Consider the following 16,845-nt stretch of genomic DNA (forward strand, 5'->3'; position numbering starts at 1 on the left):
TTAATCTATTAATATGTATTTTTTCGTCTGCTCAAACTAAGTCAATGCAGAGTAGATAGGGGACGGAGAGAGAAAGGACTAGAGAAAAAAGATGTTTAATTTAATGATATTTTTGCAATTACAATAAATTGTTCATTTATATCTACCTATACTGGTTGAAACATGATATACGATTCTTAGAACTGAGAAAAGTATATGAATATAACATTGACAACAGCGTAATCATATAATGACATTGCTAACGTCACCTGTAAAACTATATGAAACCTATAATATCACAATAGATAATATTCAGTAACCTGTGTACTGGTACGATCTTTCTGCGACGTGTCAAACCAACGAGTTCGGCGAATTTTATCAATTTTCTCGCGATAAGTAATTGCGAAAAACATGAAATTGAGATTCGGTAATTAGCGGATCTCATGTCAAACTTTGAAGTTGCGGTAACATTGTGAAGTCCACTTCCGATTGATGATATTGTTTATGGTGCCGGTTTCTACCATTCCTGAAATTCATGAATTAAAATGAAATGACGGAATGATAGCAATCGGTACATCACACTGTACCTAGACGTCCTGCTCTGGTTCTGTAAGGGTGGAAATTTATGAGGAATTTGTTCCTGCGTAGAACTCGTAGATGATACACGATTATGATGACCCTTGTTACTGACGCGTGAACGACCACCTTTATTAACGCTCGCTACAATTTCTAATTCTTTCTTTAACTTTTCGATTTCTTTCCCTTGATCTTCATTCCGTTTCATCAGTGATTTTAACATTGATTCTACAGGTCTTCTTAAGACTTCCTTCTCGGTCTGATTTAGTCGGAAGCAATCAACTTGAATTCCAACATCTGTTACCGATTGTTTGATTGCCTTTTGTTCCATTGAGGAATCCAATTTCCTACAGCAGATAGAATACTTTTTGCATCAACAAACATCAAATGTATATTATGTGGACCATGATTACTAACTTTTTCTGTTGTTCAACGATCTCTGACAAATACTGATTTTGTGTCTTAGCTTCTTGCAATGATACTTTCATATCTTCCAATGATATTTTCATATCTTGCAAATCTTTCTCTAATAGTTCCACCTGCGATGGTGCAACATTTACTGGGCTGTTCTAAGAAAAAAAAGAAACATACATTTAATCTAGCATTCTTTTGAAATCTTATATTATTATTCAAAACCATGGACATACCTTTGGTTTCACAAACCCAGTTTCATTATCCTCAGGGGATGAAGAACTGATAGGCACAGAAGCAGATTCTTCCTGAAATACCAATTGAAACTGTAAATCTATAATATAAACGTGTAATGATAATATTTTGTTCTCACATAAAATTAATGAAGCATTTAGTAACTTGACAATTTACCTCTATTCTTTTGACACAAAGTATCTATTTCGTTATGTAAACCAGCTAATGTTTCTTGATAACGTTCTTGCAAAAATTTTATATTGTGTTCCAACTGAGCCACTATATCAGATGATGGTTCCTTTTCCATAGAAACAATTTATATGAGATTATTCAAAGCTTTCATAATATATAACAAATTAAGAAAAACAATTTTTCCTTACTTGAGGGAAAGGTATTTTTGGAACTGTTGATGTTGATACTTTTGGCAATTTCTCTATTACTACGGATGCCATCTTTGAAAGCTTGATACTTAGTTGTATAGATAAGACATGAATATTCACCACAGATTTATAGCGATAAAAGTTCGCGTTGTTAACGCAGACGAGTAAAACGAAGAAGCTCCTCTTTAAAAAGCGATTGAACTTTGAAATATCTAATACGACACCGTAAAAATTGATTTTATAATAATATTGTTTTAGTATATTACTACTGCTACCTATGAAACAATGCCATTATCTCGTAGAAATGAAAATCATCCTGCGCTGCATCAACGTTATCCGAAATGTTCTAGTGACACTGAGAAACAGAGGCGTTTTTTGACAGAAAGACAAATTTTGATTAAAGTCAACCAAGGATTGATTAATACTTCAGCAATAATGGTGGACATCGGCTTTTAACAATTAATTGTTACGAACACTCGATAAGATTTTAAAGATCTCTAAAACCGACTGTACAAAAAAAAGAAAAGGAAAAGGAATTCCGCATACATTCCAAGGAATTCAACTCAAAAATTATATAGTAGCGTAATTGATGAATAGAAGCAGAGTTTTGTCGTCATTCAATTATTTCGAGAAATTTAAAAAAAAGAAGCGCGTAACAGATAAAGATTCACAGGTGGATCCTGTCTGGACATGCAGAACAGTACCTGTTCGCAAGACGACTTGTGTTTTGTATGTCCTCACGAACGGGAGTATTGACACAGAATATTCAACCAGAGGCACACCGTACTTATCAGAGACGAAACTTTGGAATTTTTTTAAACAATGATTTTTTTTCAATTCGCATGCGTCCGCAAATTGTGTTCCATGAATTTATCCGCGAGACTCTGATGATACTTATCAAGCGTACAGGTATACAATTTACAAATATTCTTTAATAAAATACATTGTATGAATATAAATATAAAATAAAAATGCTCACAGATGTATAAGACGTATTTACATATGCAATGAGTATGTAACAGTGAAAGTAATCAATTAAACAAAATTGTGTACACGAAATTATTTATGTTTCTTAGACATTGTAGAAAAGAAATCAAAGCATCCTGGTATTACGTTTTAAATGTTGCCGCACTTTTCAACTTTTTCAATGCAATATCGGTAATGAAGATTTAGTCGGTAAAGAAACGACAACGCTAGATTTAAATTGTGATCAAGGTTCCCCAGTTTGAGATTACATACGAAGGTCAAAATTACCAATAGGAGTTTCGTCTCTGGTCAAATAATCTGCGGTATTGATTTTACAACCTTTAAACATATATCAAACCATAGCACACCATAGCCACGGCCGCACCCATATTTTCTGTTGATTTAGCTTTACCATTTTTTAACATAATATATGGGAAAAACTTAGCAAAGTTATAAATACCTATTTCTTTGATTAATTGAAATAAGCAGATGGGATTCCCAATGATTTCTTATTTATTTAAAAATATCTTGCAACGATTAATTAAATATTGATCAGCGCCCCTATGTGTGTTTTTTATAGACACACTATATATGCGTATATTGAAAATACGAACGTTCAGATTTCCATTTCCAGAGTACTCTGAAGTATTTATGTTACGTTACTGAAACATCGAGAATCCATTGCCAATTTAACTCCTGTGCAAAACTGTAAAAAAAGTACCCTTTTTAATTTTCTTTGCGTTACCGTCCGAAGGAAAATAAGTTCGTATCCAACTTTTTCAGAATTTGCGCACGCTTTAATATTCTGTCTTTACAACATCGGTACACGTACAAAAATTGTTTAAAGAATGTTTTAAACCTTTGTATTAACGAAGGAGAAATGGATTTTTTTATAAATAGCAAGAAATATGATGAAATAAATAATAAAGACAAAGAACATATCCTATCTTTTGAAATGGATGAAGATTACAAATTTAAGGTATTTACATATGTGTATATACATATAATATATATGTATATATATACATATTATATATATATATGTTAATATATACATATTATATATATATATATATGTTAATATAAAATGCTATCTTTTATAGTATACACCGGAAAGTCATTTTAAGCATGTAGTAAAAAGTGTACAAAGACAAAGATGCAAGGACGATGAAGAACGTATTTGGACTTCGTTTGTTAAGGAACAGGAATTTAATAATGTAAGGTTCCCAGAAAAAAACATTCCCCTGTCTATGCAGAGTGTTAAAGATCTCATACAAGAAAATATACAAGATGTAGATAGAGAACTTAAGAGGCTACAAGAAGATGCTCTACCAGAACGTAACAAAGGAATTTGTAATTGTAAATTGAATAGTAAAAATCAAAATATTACAAATGTAGAAGTGAGTATTTTTTTAAGCTTCTAATATAACTCTATCACATTGTGTAAAAGAGTTGAAATTAATGTTATCTTTTTAATACTAGCCAAGCTGCATAAGGAACAATTCTCCAAACCATAAGTTACAAAAGAAAAATAAAAGTACATATGACACCAATATTTTGATTCCAATATCCGAACAAGATATTACTGATCATCAAGATGTTAAAACATCCAAGAAAATGTTAAAATCAGGAACCAAAAAATCTCTATCAGATTCTTCTATTATACAAAAAAGTCTTTACACTGGTCAAGCACTTCAAGAGACTAATCGTTTTGAGAACGATTCAGATTCAGACTCAAACTTGAGTGATAATAGAATGGATATTGTTCATGTACAAGCAGATCCATTTACAATACACAAACTTCTTTCAATGCAAAAGAAAGTATCTACGTTACTAAACGAAATTTCATTTAGATTATCTAAAATTCCTTTGCCAGATGGAAATGATGATCTGAAAAGAAGACAACAACAAACTACGGAGTTTGCCGTTAGATTTTCAAGAAATTATTTATATAATCTTAACAGACTAGTAGCGAGCATAAGGAGGCATATTGGGGCTATATCCTCTAGAACAAAGCAATATCATAGAAGTATCACGTTTCATCAAGATATGATTAAACAGAAGCTAATCGCTGCTCACCAATTATTAATACAAGCATTAAATGCCTATTGCAAACACATACCTAATTCTATTTATGAGAGCCAATCTACAAAGCTTCAAAATGTATTGCAGGTTGTTAGCGATATGAAAGACATTTGCAATAAAGTGGAAATCTCGACCAACTGTTTCTGCTCAGGAGATGTAAATGCCATGTCAGCGGTAATAAATATAGAACAAAAATAATTTTAGAAATTAGGAATTTGTAACCCTTTATGCAAATTCTCTTTTGTAGGAAAAAGATCCTCAAACTGACATTGACACTATTGTTTCGAAACTAAAATTAAATCTACAATGTAAAGAACAATCTGCAAGTCACAAGCACATTGAATCTACAGTGACTCCTGTGAGAACATCTTTACAAAATGGAAGACAATTGAATAAAAAGAAGAATTTATCTAGTCGCTTAAGCATGTACAATATAGACGTACCTAAAACTAATCAAAGAAAAAACACAGACTTAAGAGGAAAAACTTGTATTAAAACTTGCATATTATCAATTAGTATATACATTGTTTGAAAATTCTTGAATACATAATTTTATATATGTTTTAGACAATCACAAAGAGAGAAAATGTAAAGTTGTAGACACCAAAAACGTGCATGTACAACACTTCGCAGTACCCGAATTACTATATCCCAGTCCTGTTACGCACACATCATCATCGAGGGATACCGTTCTAATCGATTGTCCGAAGAAGACGACTTACTTGAAAGATGATGATATTAAAACTATGATGGACGAAGTACCAATCGATTCTGAGAATGTAAGACACATTAATAGCATATATAAACGTTTTAGAGTAAGTTTAAAAAGAAAGTAATTTTGTGAAATAGGATAGTAATCTAGAAATTCAAATCAAACGTAGTAATATGACAAGAATAGAGCAATCTGAAGGATTACAAAAGAAGTCATTTATTGAAATATGGAAACCTAGGAGCACAAAAGATAAAGAGACAGACATTAGAGGAAATAATGTTTTAAATGACAATGACTTGGTAAACAAAGTAACTACAATTACCAAGGAACACTTGTCCACTCTAGTTCCTGTAATTAGTGATTTAATGACTCTCATAACGAAAAAGGTAGAATCGAGTACAGTAAAATAAAAGTTACATTATAATTTAACTCGTTTGACAAACTTTTTCCAGAAAACTGACTCATACTCGCAACCTATATCTGATACATCTATGGAAACGCTAATGGAGTTCCTACAAAAATACCAATCCCCTAAGGATTCTGATACCCAGGCAGCTTTAGTGGATGATAGTTGTAAACGTTCATATTTTACAACAAATAGGTAAATAAAACATATTAATAAATATTCGTCTCACTTAGGTAAAATAAGAACAAATATTTTCCGTATTGTAACAGCTTATCTGAAATTCAGAAGCACAATAACAATGTACAATTGGTTTGTGTGTCATCCATGGATAAAAATTCCAAAACAAGACAATGTGATGTTTCGTGTCAAGCAGATGAGACTGCAATAAATGTAAGTAATATGTATAATTGAATATATAGGTAGTTCTTATGTTCAATAATTCTTAAGCAATGATTGCTAGGAGTATCATAACAAAATTTTTAGGCACGCGGCGACAAAAAAGTAAAACATACAAATAACAAGCTTAAGTTAGAACTTACGATTTCAAAAGAGGCTGAGCAACGAATTTTAGCATATAGACAGGAATACAGTAAAGTGTGCCAGTCAAGACCAATGTATTCTAGTAATACACAAAATAAACCATGGGATATTGTAGCATGGTAAGATTATAATACAGTAATTTTACTTTAAGATTTGTAATAACACAAATTTTTGGATTAGGATATCCGATAAACTGGTAGAAGAGCTGGTAATGGAAACAGCAAAAGAGTTAGAACCAGTTGGGGTGATCCAAAAATTGTATGAGATGGAATTTCAGGAATTTTAAGAACAACTGTTTCATATTGAATTAATATCATATTTATGAAACAAAATATTTTTAAAACCATTTTCGCTTGTAGTACAAATTTTTTTAATAAACTATTACTTTATATATCAACGATTAATTGAAACAATTTTTTTATATACATATACATATTTTCAATAACAAATGACCGTGTGTTAGGTATTACCAATCTAAGTAGATGTATGCGTGTATATACAGTGCACATATATACACCTACATGGTACTACTAAACTAGTGTTTGGAAGTACCACTACGGGGTTAAACTAACCTCTGTCAAAAATCTCACTATCATCGATTTGGATAACAATGAATACATATAATAGTCGGGAGAAGTAATTATACAAAATGAAACAAACAGTTCTAAAATTGTATAAAGACTTATTGCGATACGGTGAACATTTGAAGTATTCTGATAAAGAATATTTCCGATATAGAATTCGTAAAGGTTTTAAAGACAATAAACAACTGACTGATGAAAGAGAGATAAATTTTCACTTCCAGGTAAAAATTAATCTTTGTTAATATGGCCCCTAATAAAAGTTGATATTATAAATCATTAATGTACATACTTGTTTTACACCAATGGTTGTTCCACTTATATTTAATGTTACTTCTATATTTCGCATAACCTAAACCTCAAAACTTTTGAATTCACAAAATTTTATTTTCAGAAGGGGCGAAAACTTCTATCCGATCAGCGAGTCCTGTAAGGTGTTCATTATTATGAACCTGAATATATAATCATACAATGATAGAAATGTTTAAGTTTTTATTATACAATCATTGTTTTATTCGTAATTTGATTGTTTACGCAACCCCGACGACTTCTAGAAAAATTCAATTATTTTATTATGTAAACAACAGAGAGTTAATGGAAATCTTAAACTCTGGTAATCAAATTCGGTATAAATCCTATAAACGCTACTTAGATTACTCAAATATGCCAGAACTTGACGAAAATGACCTCGTAGAACAATTTGTAAGAGGATCTGGACCTGGAGGCCAAGCAACCAATAAAACGAACAATGCTGTTGTTTTGAAGCACAAGCCTACTGGCCTAACTGTAAAATGTCATGAAACCAGAAGCTTAAGTAGAAACAGGGAATTGGCAAGAATGAATATGTTAACAAAATTAGACGATTTGATTAATGGTGAAAATTCTACAAGAAATCAGGAAGAAACACTCAAGAAACAAGATTCAGCAAAAAAGAAACAGAAACAAAAGAAACTAACGGCTTTGAAAGAAGAATTTAATAAACGCGAAAATCTTAAATAATGTAGTACTTGTATAAATTCTTTAAGTTTAAGAAAAAATTAATAAACACTGTAAAACTAGTTGGAACGAGTTAAGGTAGAAAAATATATGTACAATGTTTTCAGTTTTAATGGAAAATTCATATCTTTAATAGTCATCTCTTTTTTTGTAATCATGAAAGGCTTACATTATTTTTCTTCGAAATAAAATATTTAGGTGGGCCCTCTGCGAGGGAATTTAATAATTAATGTTACATACAATGATGCGTTTTGTAACAGAACATGGTCAGTACACTACAATAAAGCTTTGTATGCAGCCTTGCGTAATTTCAGGAAATTGCTTTTGCGAACGAAAATTCACTTTTTTTTACATATATGATACCTCGCGCGTATTGTACCGTGCAAAAGCAAAATGATGACAAGTCTTTTACAAACACAGTGAATACATACGAACGACGAATTTATCGTCCGAGAACGCAAAGACTGCATATATCTGAAGAATGTACAGGGGTTCTCGTTTGAACCAGTATCAGAAAAGATACTATGAAGAATATTAATAAAATCCTATCGATGGGTGCCAATAGCGTTAAATACTATTTTCTACGTACACAAATAATGTTTTATACATAATGTACAGTTGCTGAACATACAGGAGAAGTCATCTACCCCGACAACTTCAAATTACTAACTAAAAATGATTGAAAAGTAATTTGAAATTGTCACGTTGAACGACTTACAATGTACAGAGTAAATTTCAATCAGCGAGATCCCGTGGAAAATGTGTGTTGTTGTTTCTCGGTTACGAAATTTAAACTATACAGCACAACCTCTTTCGTCGAGGATTATTTCAGCTACTCTTCAACCACCGACTGAATTGACCGCGACCGGTCTTTAAACGTTTTTTCGGCGGTTGAACGTTCGATCGTGGCGAACTGGAACTTCTTAACCGTCTGTTGCTTGCAATTGTTACTGAAAGAATACTGTGGTCCATGTCTACTTGATCGTCGATCTTCATCATTCGTACAACCGGTTGGTACTCAATACTCGAGCGCCTTTGCTCGAGTTCCGAGGTCGCTATGATCGTTGGAGTGACGCGGCCCGATAACGCACAGTCTAATTCCGAATTCTGGGTCGCCTCTGACGACACAGCATGTTCAGCTCGACGTTTCACACCTCTCAGACTTTGTTGCTTCTTACACGTAATGTTCAAATATGCTTCCTCCTTGCAATTCTCATTTTCTTCGTACACTGTGTCGGAAGACATGTTGTTCCTCCTCGCGCGCTTCCTCGAATGAATCCGTTTCCTACGGGCTGCTTTACCGACCTTACCGTTTTTGTACACATTGTTGCGATGCTCGAGCTCAGCGTCCGAATTCCCTGGATGGAGTTTCTGCTGACTGCGTTTTCTCGGCAAGCCATTCGCATTATGATGGTTCCTGGCCACTATTCCAGTTTCGCTTTCCTTTCTGCACAGGTTTTCGAGTTCCGCATGCGGTTCGCACGTCTCCGTGGACGTATTATCACGTTGTCGCTTCTTCATGGCCGCTTTTGAAACAAGTACTCGTCGTTCCGCAAGCAAATTAACATCCTTCCCGAACATATGATTTTCGTCGTTCCTCGGATCGTTTTCCGATATTTCCTCGATCTCTAACAAGTCCTTCTTGAATGCGTAATCTTTGTTTAACAAAAAGTTCCTCTCAGACTCGGCGCACACACCGGCACTGGCGGGTGTCACCGGTTCTGTACAGGTTTCCGTATTCAGAAGTAAAACTGAATTGTCGATGATCTCTGCGCTCGCAGCATTCTTCTGTTCTTGTCCGTGTTGCGCAACCCGGCAACCGGTATCCGTAGTGTACGCTTCGCATAAACATCCGTTATCTTCTCGATGATCAAGACACACCGAATCCCCATTGTCTCGAGAAATGCCAGTAGCAGTGGTTATCCGGACGTTCGCCTCTTCCACTAATCTATCGAGTGTGTTCGTCGTGTCCTGCACGTCACAGCTGGTCTCGTTCTGCTCGACATTCTTTTCCAATAAGTTCTCTCGGTCGCAATCGGTGTCAACCGAGTGCTTTGTTTGGAGTTTCTTCTTCATCTTGATGCCGGGCCAACCAGTACGATTCTTCCGTTTTTTCCTACGTTTCGAAGGCGACTCGATGCTCACCTCGCCGCACTCCGAGCTGGCGCATGAGGAGTTTTCCAAACAATTTGCGAGCTCGTGACAGTTCTCCAGCAATTCCAGCAAGTTCGGAGGTGGCCCTTTAGGAATACTTGGCTCGTCTAGATTCTGTTCTATTTGCGTGGTGTCTGGTTCAAAAGGGTTGTCTAGTTCCATAGTATCGTTCGCGTTCAGCATATCATCGATCGTCTTAACCATCTCCCTCAAATCCTCGTCCAAATCAGACTTTGGTTCAATTTTCTGATCTGGCCTCGGTGTGCCCGTTTGCGAGCCAATAGATTGACACTCCTCTATCGTATACAAATTAGAAGATTGTTGCTGCTGCTGTTCCCTCTTCCTAATGATCGTCGACATGATAGCCAAAGTAGACGCGTGACACCGGGGACTTTTCCTCGGCGATCGTCCAACACAACCCGCACTTCGACCACGACCTTTCCTCCTACTCTCGCTTCTGTTTTGATTCTTCGTCATGACTTCGTGAAAATTCTCAATCTCATACGGTAAAAGAAATGGCTTTTGCGAGTCTCCTTCGCTGAAGTAATGCCAGAACTCTGCCCCCTCGTCTTGTCGTTGATACGTCTGATACCATGGCTCAGATTTTGGTACTGCTTCGAAGGAGAACTGCATTTTCTCCACTTCTGGCGAAGGTTTGGACGGATATATTTTTTCTTGTTCATCTGCTTGTACTTTATCGGCAACTTCTTCATTGGTTGGTCTTGTTTCCTCGACGACCAATGGCGGCTCTCCGATCCCGGTTAAAGGCGCTTGATACCTCAGTCTACTTCCAGGTGTTTCGAATTTGTAGTAGTCCTCGTTGTCTTTAATGAGCGCCTCGGCTTGCGTTCGTCTTCTTTTCCTAGCTCGTCCGAGATTCAACGAATCTTGCGAATCCTCCTCGATGGGTTCTGTTTTGATGGGTAAACTATAATCTATGGATGAACTGGGACACACAGAACTCACATTGTCGCTGTACTCGCTTTCAGTTTCTCTTGGCAACACGCTGCTTTGTTCATCTTCGCTTGCTTCGCTAGAGTCATCTCGTCTCGGTTCACCAAACATAAATGACTCCGCTTCGTCACTGAGCAAGGATAACTCAGATTTTCTTACGCGTTTAAATCGTACAACTACTGGTTTCTCGCTGGATGGCACTTCCTTCTTCTCCTCGTCGTCGACATCTTTCTGCACTGTACACTGTGAATTATTGTTTGATGCCACACTCGAGCGCAATTTACTTCCTAACACTTCCACTTTGTAATACGCACGATTGTCCTCGATTAAACGTTCCTCGACGGATAGTCTGTGTCTTCCCCTGTACCCCCTACCACCCCGTCTGCCCGACTTAAAATATTTCGGTTTCTCTACTTTTGCATCATTCTTGTCTATATCAATGAACGGTTTGATCGGTTTCACATCGTCCTTTATAACATGACCATTATACACAACATCAGCATCGACACTATCGCATACTTCAGACACCTTTTTTATACTTGATGCAACATTCTCGATTGGCAGTTTACCGTTCAACCCTTTGACAATTTCGCTTCTAGATAGTCTGCAGGAATTGTTACAACTGTTCTCATTCACACTCAAAGTATTTTCGATATAATTAGTTTTTACACTACCGTTTGTTTGATCGTGATGTCTATACTGAACTGAATCCCGATCTTCCTTAAGGTATTCTGCACTCACACCGTTGCTCTGTTCATTATTGCATGGTATTGTTCTGTGCAAATCCTGATTATCAGCATCATTTTGTTTATTGCAGGCATTGCCACAGTCTTTTTCGTTGTCGCATTTCTCCTCCAATTCCGCTGTAAACGTGCTGATCTTAAACTCGGTTTGCTTGGACTGGTTTAGCACCCGTTCTCCCATCAAATCATCCTCTGGTTCATCCTCCTCTATCCAGATTGTTCCCTTTGCTCGTTTCTTTATGGTATAACCCTCAAATTTATCGTAGAATTTCTCAGCTTTGTCAACCTCGTGCCATGGGCTACCTTTCGATCTCAGTAAGTGCCCACTTTCGTGTTTCGCGCGAGTACGTAAATTGTGAGGTGAACTTAATCTTAAATTGAGATTCCTGCGCGCGCCATTGCACTGTACCATTTTTACATCTTCAACTTCGAAATCTCCTAAACTTTTCGCGTTCCTATTTACTTTCCCTTCTGGCAGTACGATGTCATGAAGATTACGATCTCCATTGGAAAACAAGTTGCAGTCTTTTCTGTTGGACAAATAGAAAGAAAGCAAAATTTATCAAATAAATCACCGATCTTACGGCAGAGTGAGAATGACAGAAATATATTTACATATGCGAAGTTGTACATACTCTATATCTTTTGTTCTGTTCAATTTTAGAAATGCTTCAACGTTGGCTCCTGCGTTGATCAGAGTATCCAAAGATAAAAAATTGTCATTGTTCCGTACAAAGCTAAGGTGTTGGTCACTTTGCACATGTTTGCTAAGATCCCGGTAACTGATACGACAAATTTCACAATAACCAGAAGCTAATTGTTCAGTTCTGCGAGCACGAGTGCCAGTCGTTCGTGGTCGCCGAGTCATTTCTTTATCCTGTTTATTATAGAAAATGTTAACGCGTGTACAGTTTATTGTACTTTATAAGTTACAACATGTATCACATAATATCTTACCTCCTCTTCTTTGATCGGTTGATTTCTATCCCTATTTTCCTTTATGTCTGCTCGTAGTTTCTCTGGCTTTTCTCGCCTTTTCGTATTGAAAGGACAAGAGCCCAATTGGCCAGAAAAATTTAATGTTGGCCACACAGGTAATTCAAGAAAGACTGGCCTTGTATTCCTAAATAGAATTAGAGTTGTAATACAAAATGTTACTTGTAATTTCACGGTACTTGCATGAAAACATACCTCTGGAAGGCCTCAAATTTGATATAAGATCCCTTGAGATGTCTGACCTTTAAGTCTTTAGTTGAAGTCTGCTGGCAAGATTGCTTTGATCGTTTCAAATGATCAGTATCTTTGACAGAGGAATATATTTTATCTAGCCAAGTTTGTAGTTTATCAATTGCCCAAATAGGAATTCTCCAATTTTGGGCGTTGTAAAGCGGATCCACGGAACACTGTTGTGGCTGTATCAGAGCACGTTCCAACATTGCATCCACTCGCGATTTCTATAACAAGTTATACAAGAAAACGGCAAGTTAACAAAGATACTTAACATGGAGGCGAAAATGTTCTATCAACAGAGAATACTTACAGATCTTTGGGTAGTTTGACCCCTCAGAGAAGTTGAGTTAGAAAGAGAACAGTCAGGACTAAAATATGGTGTTTGAGGAGTTGGCACGGGAGTAGGAGTTTCTACACTCCTCAGCGAGGGAGGTCCCCCGCTGCCTCCGCTGGCACAACCCCATTTATATTTTTCAAATTGAATGTCACCCGACTTGTTCACTCTGTCACTAACTACCAGAGTCACGTTCTGTACTAAAAATAATTCTATCACCTAAAAAGAACAATTGAAATTTTAGAAAGTTATAAGGTATGTAAAAAAATGCAAGGATGCGGTATCATTTGATTCTGGAGTACACAAGCAAAACAAGATACAAGAAGGAGAAGGATGTGTGCAAGGGAACAAAGCTGTCCAAAATTCCAAGGAGGCAACTTACGCGGGGATCGTCAGTAGCTGCATGGAAAAAGATGTGCGGAAAGTGTGGATGCACGGTGATAGTAACTGACCCGTTGACGGACGCTCGGGCACACGTTTACATCGCGGTATGCTGACGTCAAGCGGTCTCGTGTTCTTCTCGAGAGCGACCGAGCGCGCCTATCAAGCGATTTCGCAGAAGCGCAAGTTACGCGCGTACAGATAGAAACGTTCGTGTAGTCAACAATGGTTGCCGCATTGTTGCACACCGCCGTTCTAATAATACGCAGCGTCGCGGAGAATCAGAACAATAACGAAACACGTGGGATCGAATGAAACGAATAATTGAACGGTGTTTCGATCGGAATACCAACGCGAAAGTATGCTTCAAATGATATTTCTGCGGAGGCCCAAAGCGGTCACTGAGTTTACACTTGGTTACTGTCAAACGGTCTTGAAATGCACCAAACCATCGCACAAAACAACTTCCTCGAACGACACTGTTTATCGGTTCGCGAATTACCGAATATCATGAAGTAAACGTCGGACACCTTTCGAAATGCGATTCGCGAGGAACGGTACCGGAAGGGGAAGTTTCTCAAGATGTTTCTCGAGCGGTCAAACGAAAGTAAAGAGATAAAGGAAAAGAGCGCTGGGACGCGCTGCGAGATCGTTACTCGCGGGGGAGAACTGTCACACACAAAATGGCCATTCGCCGTTAACAGCTTGGCAGACGAGCCTGGAGGCGGCGCTTTGCATTTCTGTTCGCTCGAGGACAGCGAACGGAACGGCGTATCGTATAACAGACATTTCCCGAATATGTGAAAAGCGCTTCTCGCACGGTTTCCACGTTCATTTTTTCGATTTTTTTCCTACGTCAGCCCACCAAGCAACAACACAACAACCAATGATGACAAATCCGGTCCACTTCGTTCTACTTCTCTGGTCACCCTAAAGATGGCGCGAGCACGACCCGGTTTTTCACCGATTGTTTGTCAACAGAGAACTACATATTGGATTGTCACATAAAGTTTTGACATTTATTGCTCTGCTATTTCTCTCTATTATACAAAGAGACAATGTTGTCGCTATAAAGTTTACGTAATTTTTTTTTCTTCAAAAATACTTTTTGACGTAGAATCTTTATATGAATTTAATAAAAGCTAGCAATACCAATAAAAACTATCAACAATGGAAAATTTTACGGTTAACTGGAAATAATATTGAATATTGAGCAACTTTTCCCTTAATAATGTGCAAGTAATTCGATACAGCCGAGTTTGGAAATATATTTTGAAAAATTGAAAACACGCGACGTCATTGAATTTTTGTAACTTTCGAGTTTGGTTCTGTTACGCTTCGTTCAAACATCGTTAAATTTGGTTCGATTTTCATTTCGAGAATCAGCAAACTGATTTACCTCGTTCTAGATTCTAGTCGAATGAGATTTTCGAAAATAGTGTGCGCTCACGCTTCATGCGTAGAGTAAGCGACGAGATATACAAATGGACGGTTTAAATGTGGCGGGAAGGAGGATAGGGGATACACTATAAGAAAGCAAACAACTATGAGAGAAAGAGAAAGAGAGAGAGAGGGGGAGGGAGAGAGAGAGAGAGAGAGAAAGACTGAGCGTGACGACAGATGAAACGTAAGGAGGGAGAGGAGGGAGGCTATGGACTGTAGGCCTGTAGGTCGTCAACGGAGAGTTGCATGCACTCGACTTACGCCTTACGCAGTTCATTATATGCTGCGAATCGATGATGCGAAAATAAAAGCAGCCGAAATGGAAAAATATCTCGGAAGTATAATTTACGGTTGAATGAAATACTTACTCCACCCAAATCTTTAATTCTCGCTTCTATTTTGGCTGCGGTTGCATGGTTTTTTATGTCCAAGTAAAAAGTTTTTCCTTCTAACGGTTTCTTATCTTTTCGTACACGAACATCTAAAATATTACAAACATTTTTCAACGTTTTAACAAGCGTAAAACAAGAAATTTCTTACACGAAACAAGTCAACATATACTGATAGGTTAACAGATAAACTTTATCGCATCGCTCTTATAAAATGAAATTAAGAAAAAGCATTTTATTTACGTTCTTTTTCTCGAAGCTGTTCAATCGTTTTAAAAACCGAAAGAATGTGTGCAACGCAAAAATTAAACTGCGTACGTTTACATAAAATCGAGAACATTCGAAGATATCAATTAAACAGATATGTTGTGTATATGCGTTTTTGCAAAATTCCGAATAGTCAGAAAATATGATTGTCACAGTGTCTATTATAATCTTTGCCTTCACTCGTACTACAATGAATAAAATCCATGAATTAACGATAGTTATTAGAAATGCTGCACCGTTGGAGAAAGATATAACACAATAAGAAAAGTAGCATTTTAATCATTTAGACTAACAGTCATGCCGTACGATGAGATCATCATCATGTAAATGTCAAGGAACAAATGCATTTACGTCTTAGGACGGGATAAAGAAAGAGTTTTATGTGAATGTACCAGTTGTTATGCACACGAAAGGGAAGATAGTTGATGAGAGATTTGATTCCTCAAACACCAACCGTGCGTGCCGAGAAACATTAATACGCATATGTTACACGTACGTGACTGTTTGGTGAATTGATTTTCTCTCGGTGGCTGCTTCTGCTCTTGATGTTGGATTTTGGACGGAGATACCATTCCTATGCCATGCACCGCACACACAACAACTATATATTCCTTTCACTATCCTTTAGTATTTTCGAAACACTTTCCATTCTCGCAAGCGTGCCACATACCATCACAGATATCTCTCTGCATATTCACTAATCGCTCTCGTTTCTTTAAAAAACCATCACCGATCTAAACATCTTTCAACGTAATCTTCATTTTCTAACGAACATTCCTCAAAAATCCTGCGCACCGACCTGAACACGTCCATGAACTGAACTGTTATGCACAAACACCACGGTTTGATATTTTAAATGGTAAACGCATATTTACAGGTCGCCAACAGAAAAAAAATTTCCGAATTCAAATAACTCAAATCTCGTGAGTAAATCCGTACGAAAAATTCGAATCGTCCTTGCAATACTTCTTTAACTATTTTAAGCAATTTCTTAGCAAAATTCTTTCACTAATATAATTTCTATGATAATTAATAAAATTTCAACTGTTAAATATGCATTACTTTTCGAAATATATGTATAGGG

The 16,845-nt window shown here is 36.6% G+C and overlaps 6 protein-coding genes across 9 annotated transcripts in view; 3 read left to right on the plus strand and 3 right to left on the minus strand.

The window, feature by feature from the left end:
- Positions 1–16,845, minus strand: part of LOC144474801 (26S proteasome non-ATPase regulatory subunit 6) — a 262,460-nt gene that overhangs the window by 220,570 nt on the left and 25,045 nt on the right. The gene's annotated exons all lie outside the window — the stretch shown is intronic.
- On the minus strand, positions 80–2,726 carry LOC144474689 (uncharacterized). Its single transcript, XM_078189826.1, has 8 exons — positions 2,285–2,726; positions 1,856–1,935; positions 1,581–1,763; positions 1,378–1,498; positions 1,203–1,300; positions 973–1,124; positions 567–902; positions 80–505 (listed from the first exon to the last, which is right to left on the minus strand). The coding sequence occupies exons 3-8, from the start codon at positions 1,650–1,652 to the stop codon at positions 421–423; spliced, it is 864 nt and encodes a 287-aa protein (XP_078045952.1). The 5' UTR covers positions 1,653–1,763; positions 1,856–1,935; positions 2,285–2,726; the 3' UTR covers positions 80–420.
- Positions 2,762–6,758, plus strand: LOC144474688 (uncharacterized). 4 transcript variants are annotated; one of them, XM_078189823.1, is made up of 11 exons: positions 2,762–2,869; positions 3,330–3,525; positions 3,650–3,946; positions 4,029–4,805; positions 4,879–5,119; positions 5,199–5,410; positions 5,481–5,729; positions 5,796–5,944; positions 6,019–6,139; positions 6,233–6,408; positions 6,470–6,713. In XM_078189823.1, the coding sequence occupies exons 2-11, from the start codon at positions 3,427–3,429 to the stop codon at positions 6,573–6,575; spliced, it is 2,427 nt and encodes an 808-aa protein (XP_078045949.1). In that variant the 5' UTR covers positions 2,762–2,869; positions 3,330–3,426; the 3' UTR covers positions 6,576–6,713. The 4 variants fall into 4 exon arrangements, with proteins under 4 accessions (XP_078045949.1, XP_078045950.1, XP_078045951.1 ...); XM_078189822.1 differs by lacking the exon at positions 2,762–2,869 and having other exon boundaries at positions 3,130–3,525; XM_078189824.1 differs by lacking the exons at positions 2,762–2,869; positions 5,481–5,729 and having other exon boundaries at positions 3,052–3,525; positions 6,470–6,758.
- On the plus strand, positions 6,828–7,414 carry LOC144474691 (uncharacterized). The gene is made up of 2 exons (XM_078189828.1): positions 6,828–7,094; positions 7,265–7,414. Exons 1-2 carry the CDS (start codon positions 6,939–6,941, stop codon positions 7,301–7,303), a joined length of 195 nt encoding a protein of 64 aa, XP_078045954.1. The 5' UTR covers positions 6,828–6,938; the 3' UTR covers positions 7,304–7,414.
- LOC144474690 (uncharacterized) lies at positions 7,342–7,979 on the plus strand. Its single transcript, XM_078189827.1, has one exon. It carries the CDS (start codon positions 7,342–7,344, stop codon positions 7,867–7,869), a length of 528 nt encoding a protein of 175 aa, XP_078045953.1. The 3' UTR covers positions 7,870–7,979.
- LOC144474687 (uncharacterized) lies at positions 8,572–16,578 on the minus strand. The gene is made up of 8 exons (XM_078189820.1): positions 16,561–16,578; positions 16,258–16,474; positions 15,474–15,586; positions 13,258–13,500; positions 12,909–13,171; positions 12,675–12,840; positions 12,353–12,594; positions 8,572–12,247 (listed from the first exon to the last, which is right to left on the minus strand). Exons 2-8 carry the CDS (start codon positions 16,331–16,333, stop codon positions 8,695–8,697), a joined length of 4,656 nt encoding a protein of 1,551 aa, XP_078045946.1. The 5' UTR covers positions 16,334–16,474; positions 16,561–16,578; the 3' UTR covers positions 8,572–8,694.

Source organism: Augochlora pura, chromosome 9, assembly GCF_028453695.1.
Source record: "Augochlora pura isolate Apur16 chromosome 9, APUR_v2.2.1, whole genome shotgun sequence".
NCBI lineage: Eukaryota > Metazoa > Arthropoda > Insecta > Hymenoptera > Halictidae > Augochlora > Augochlora pura.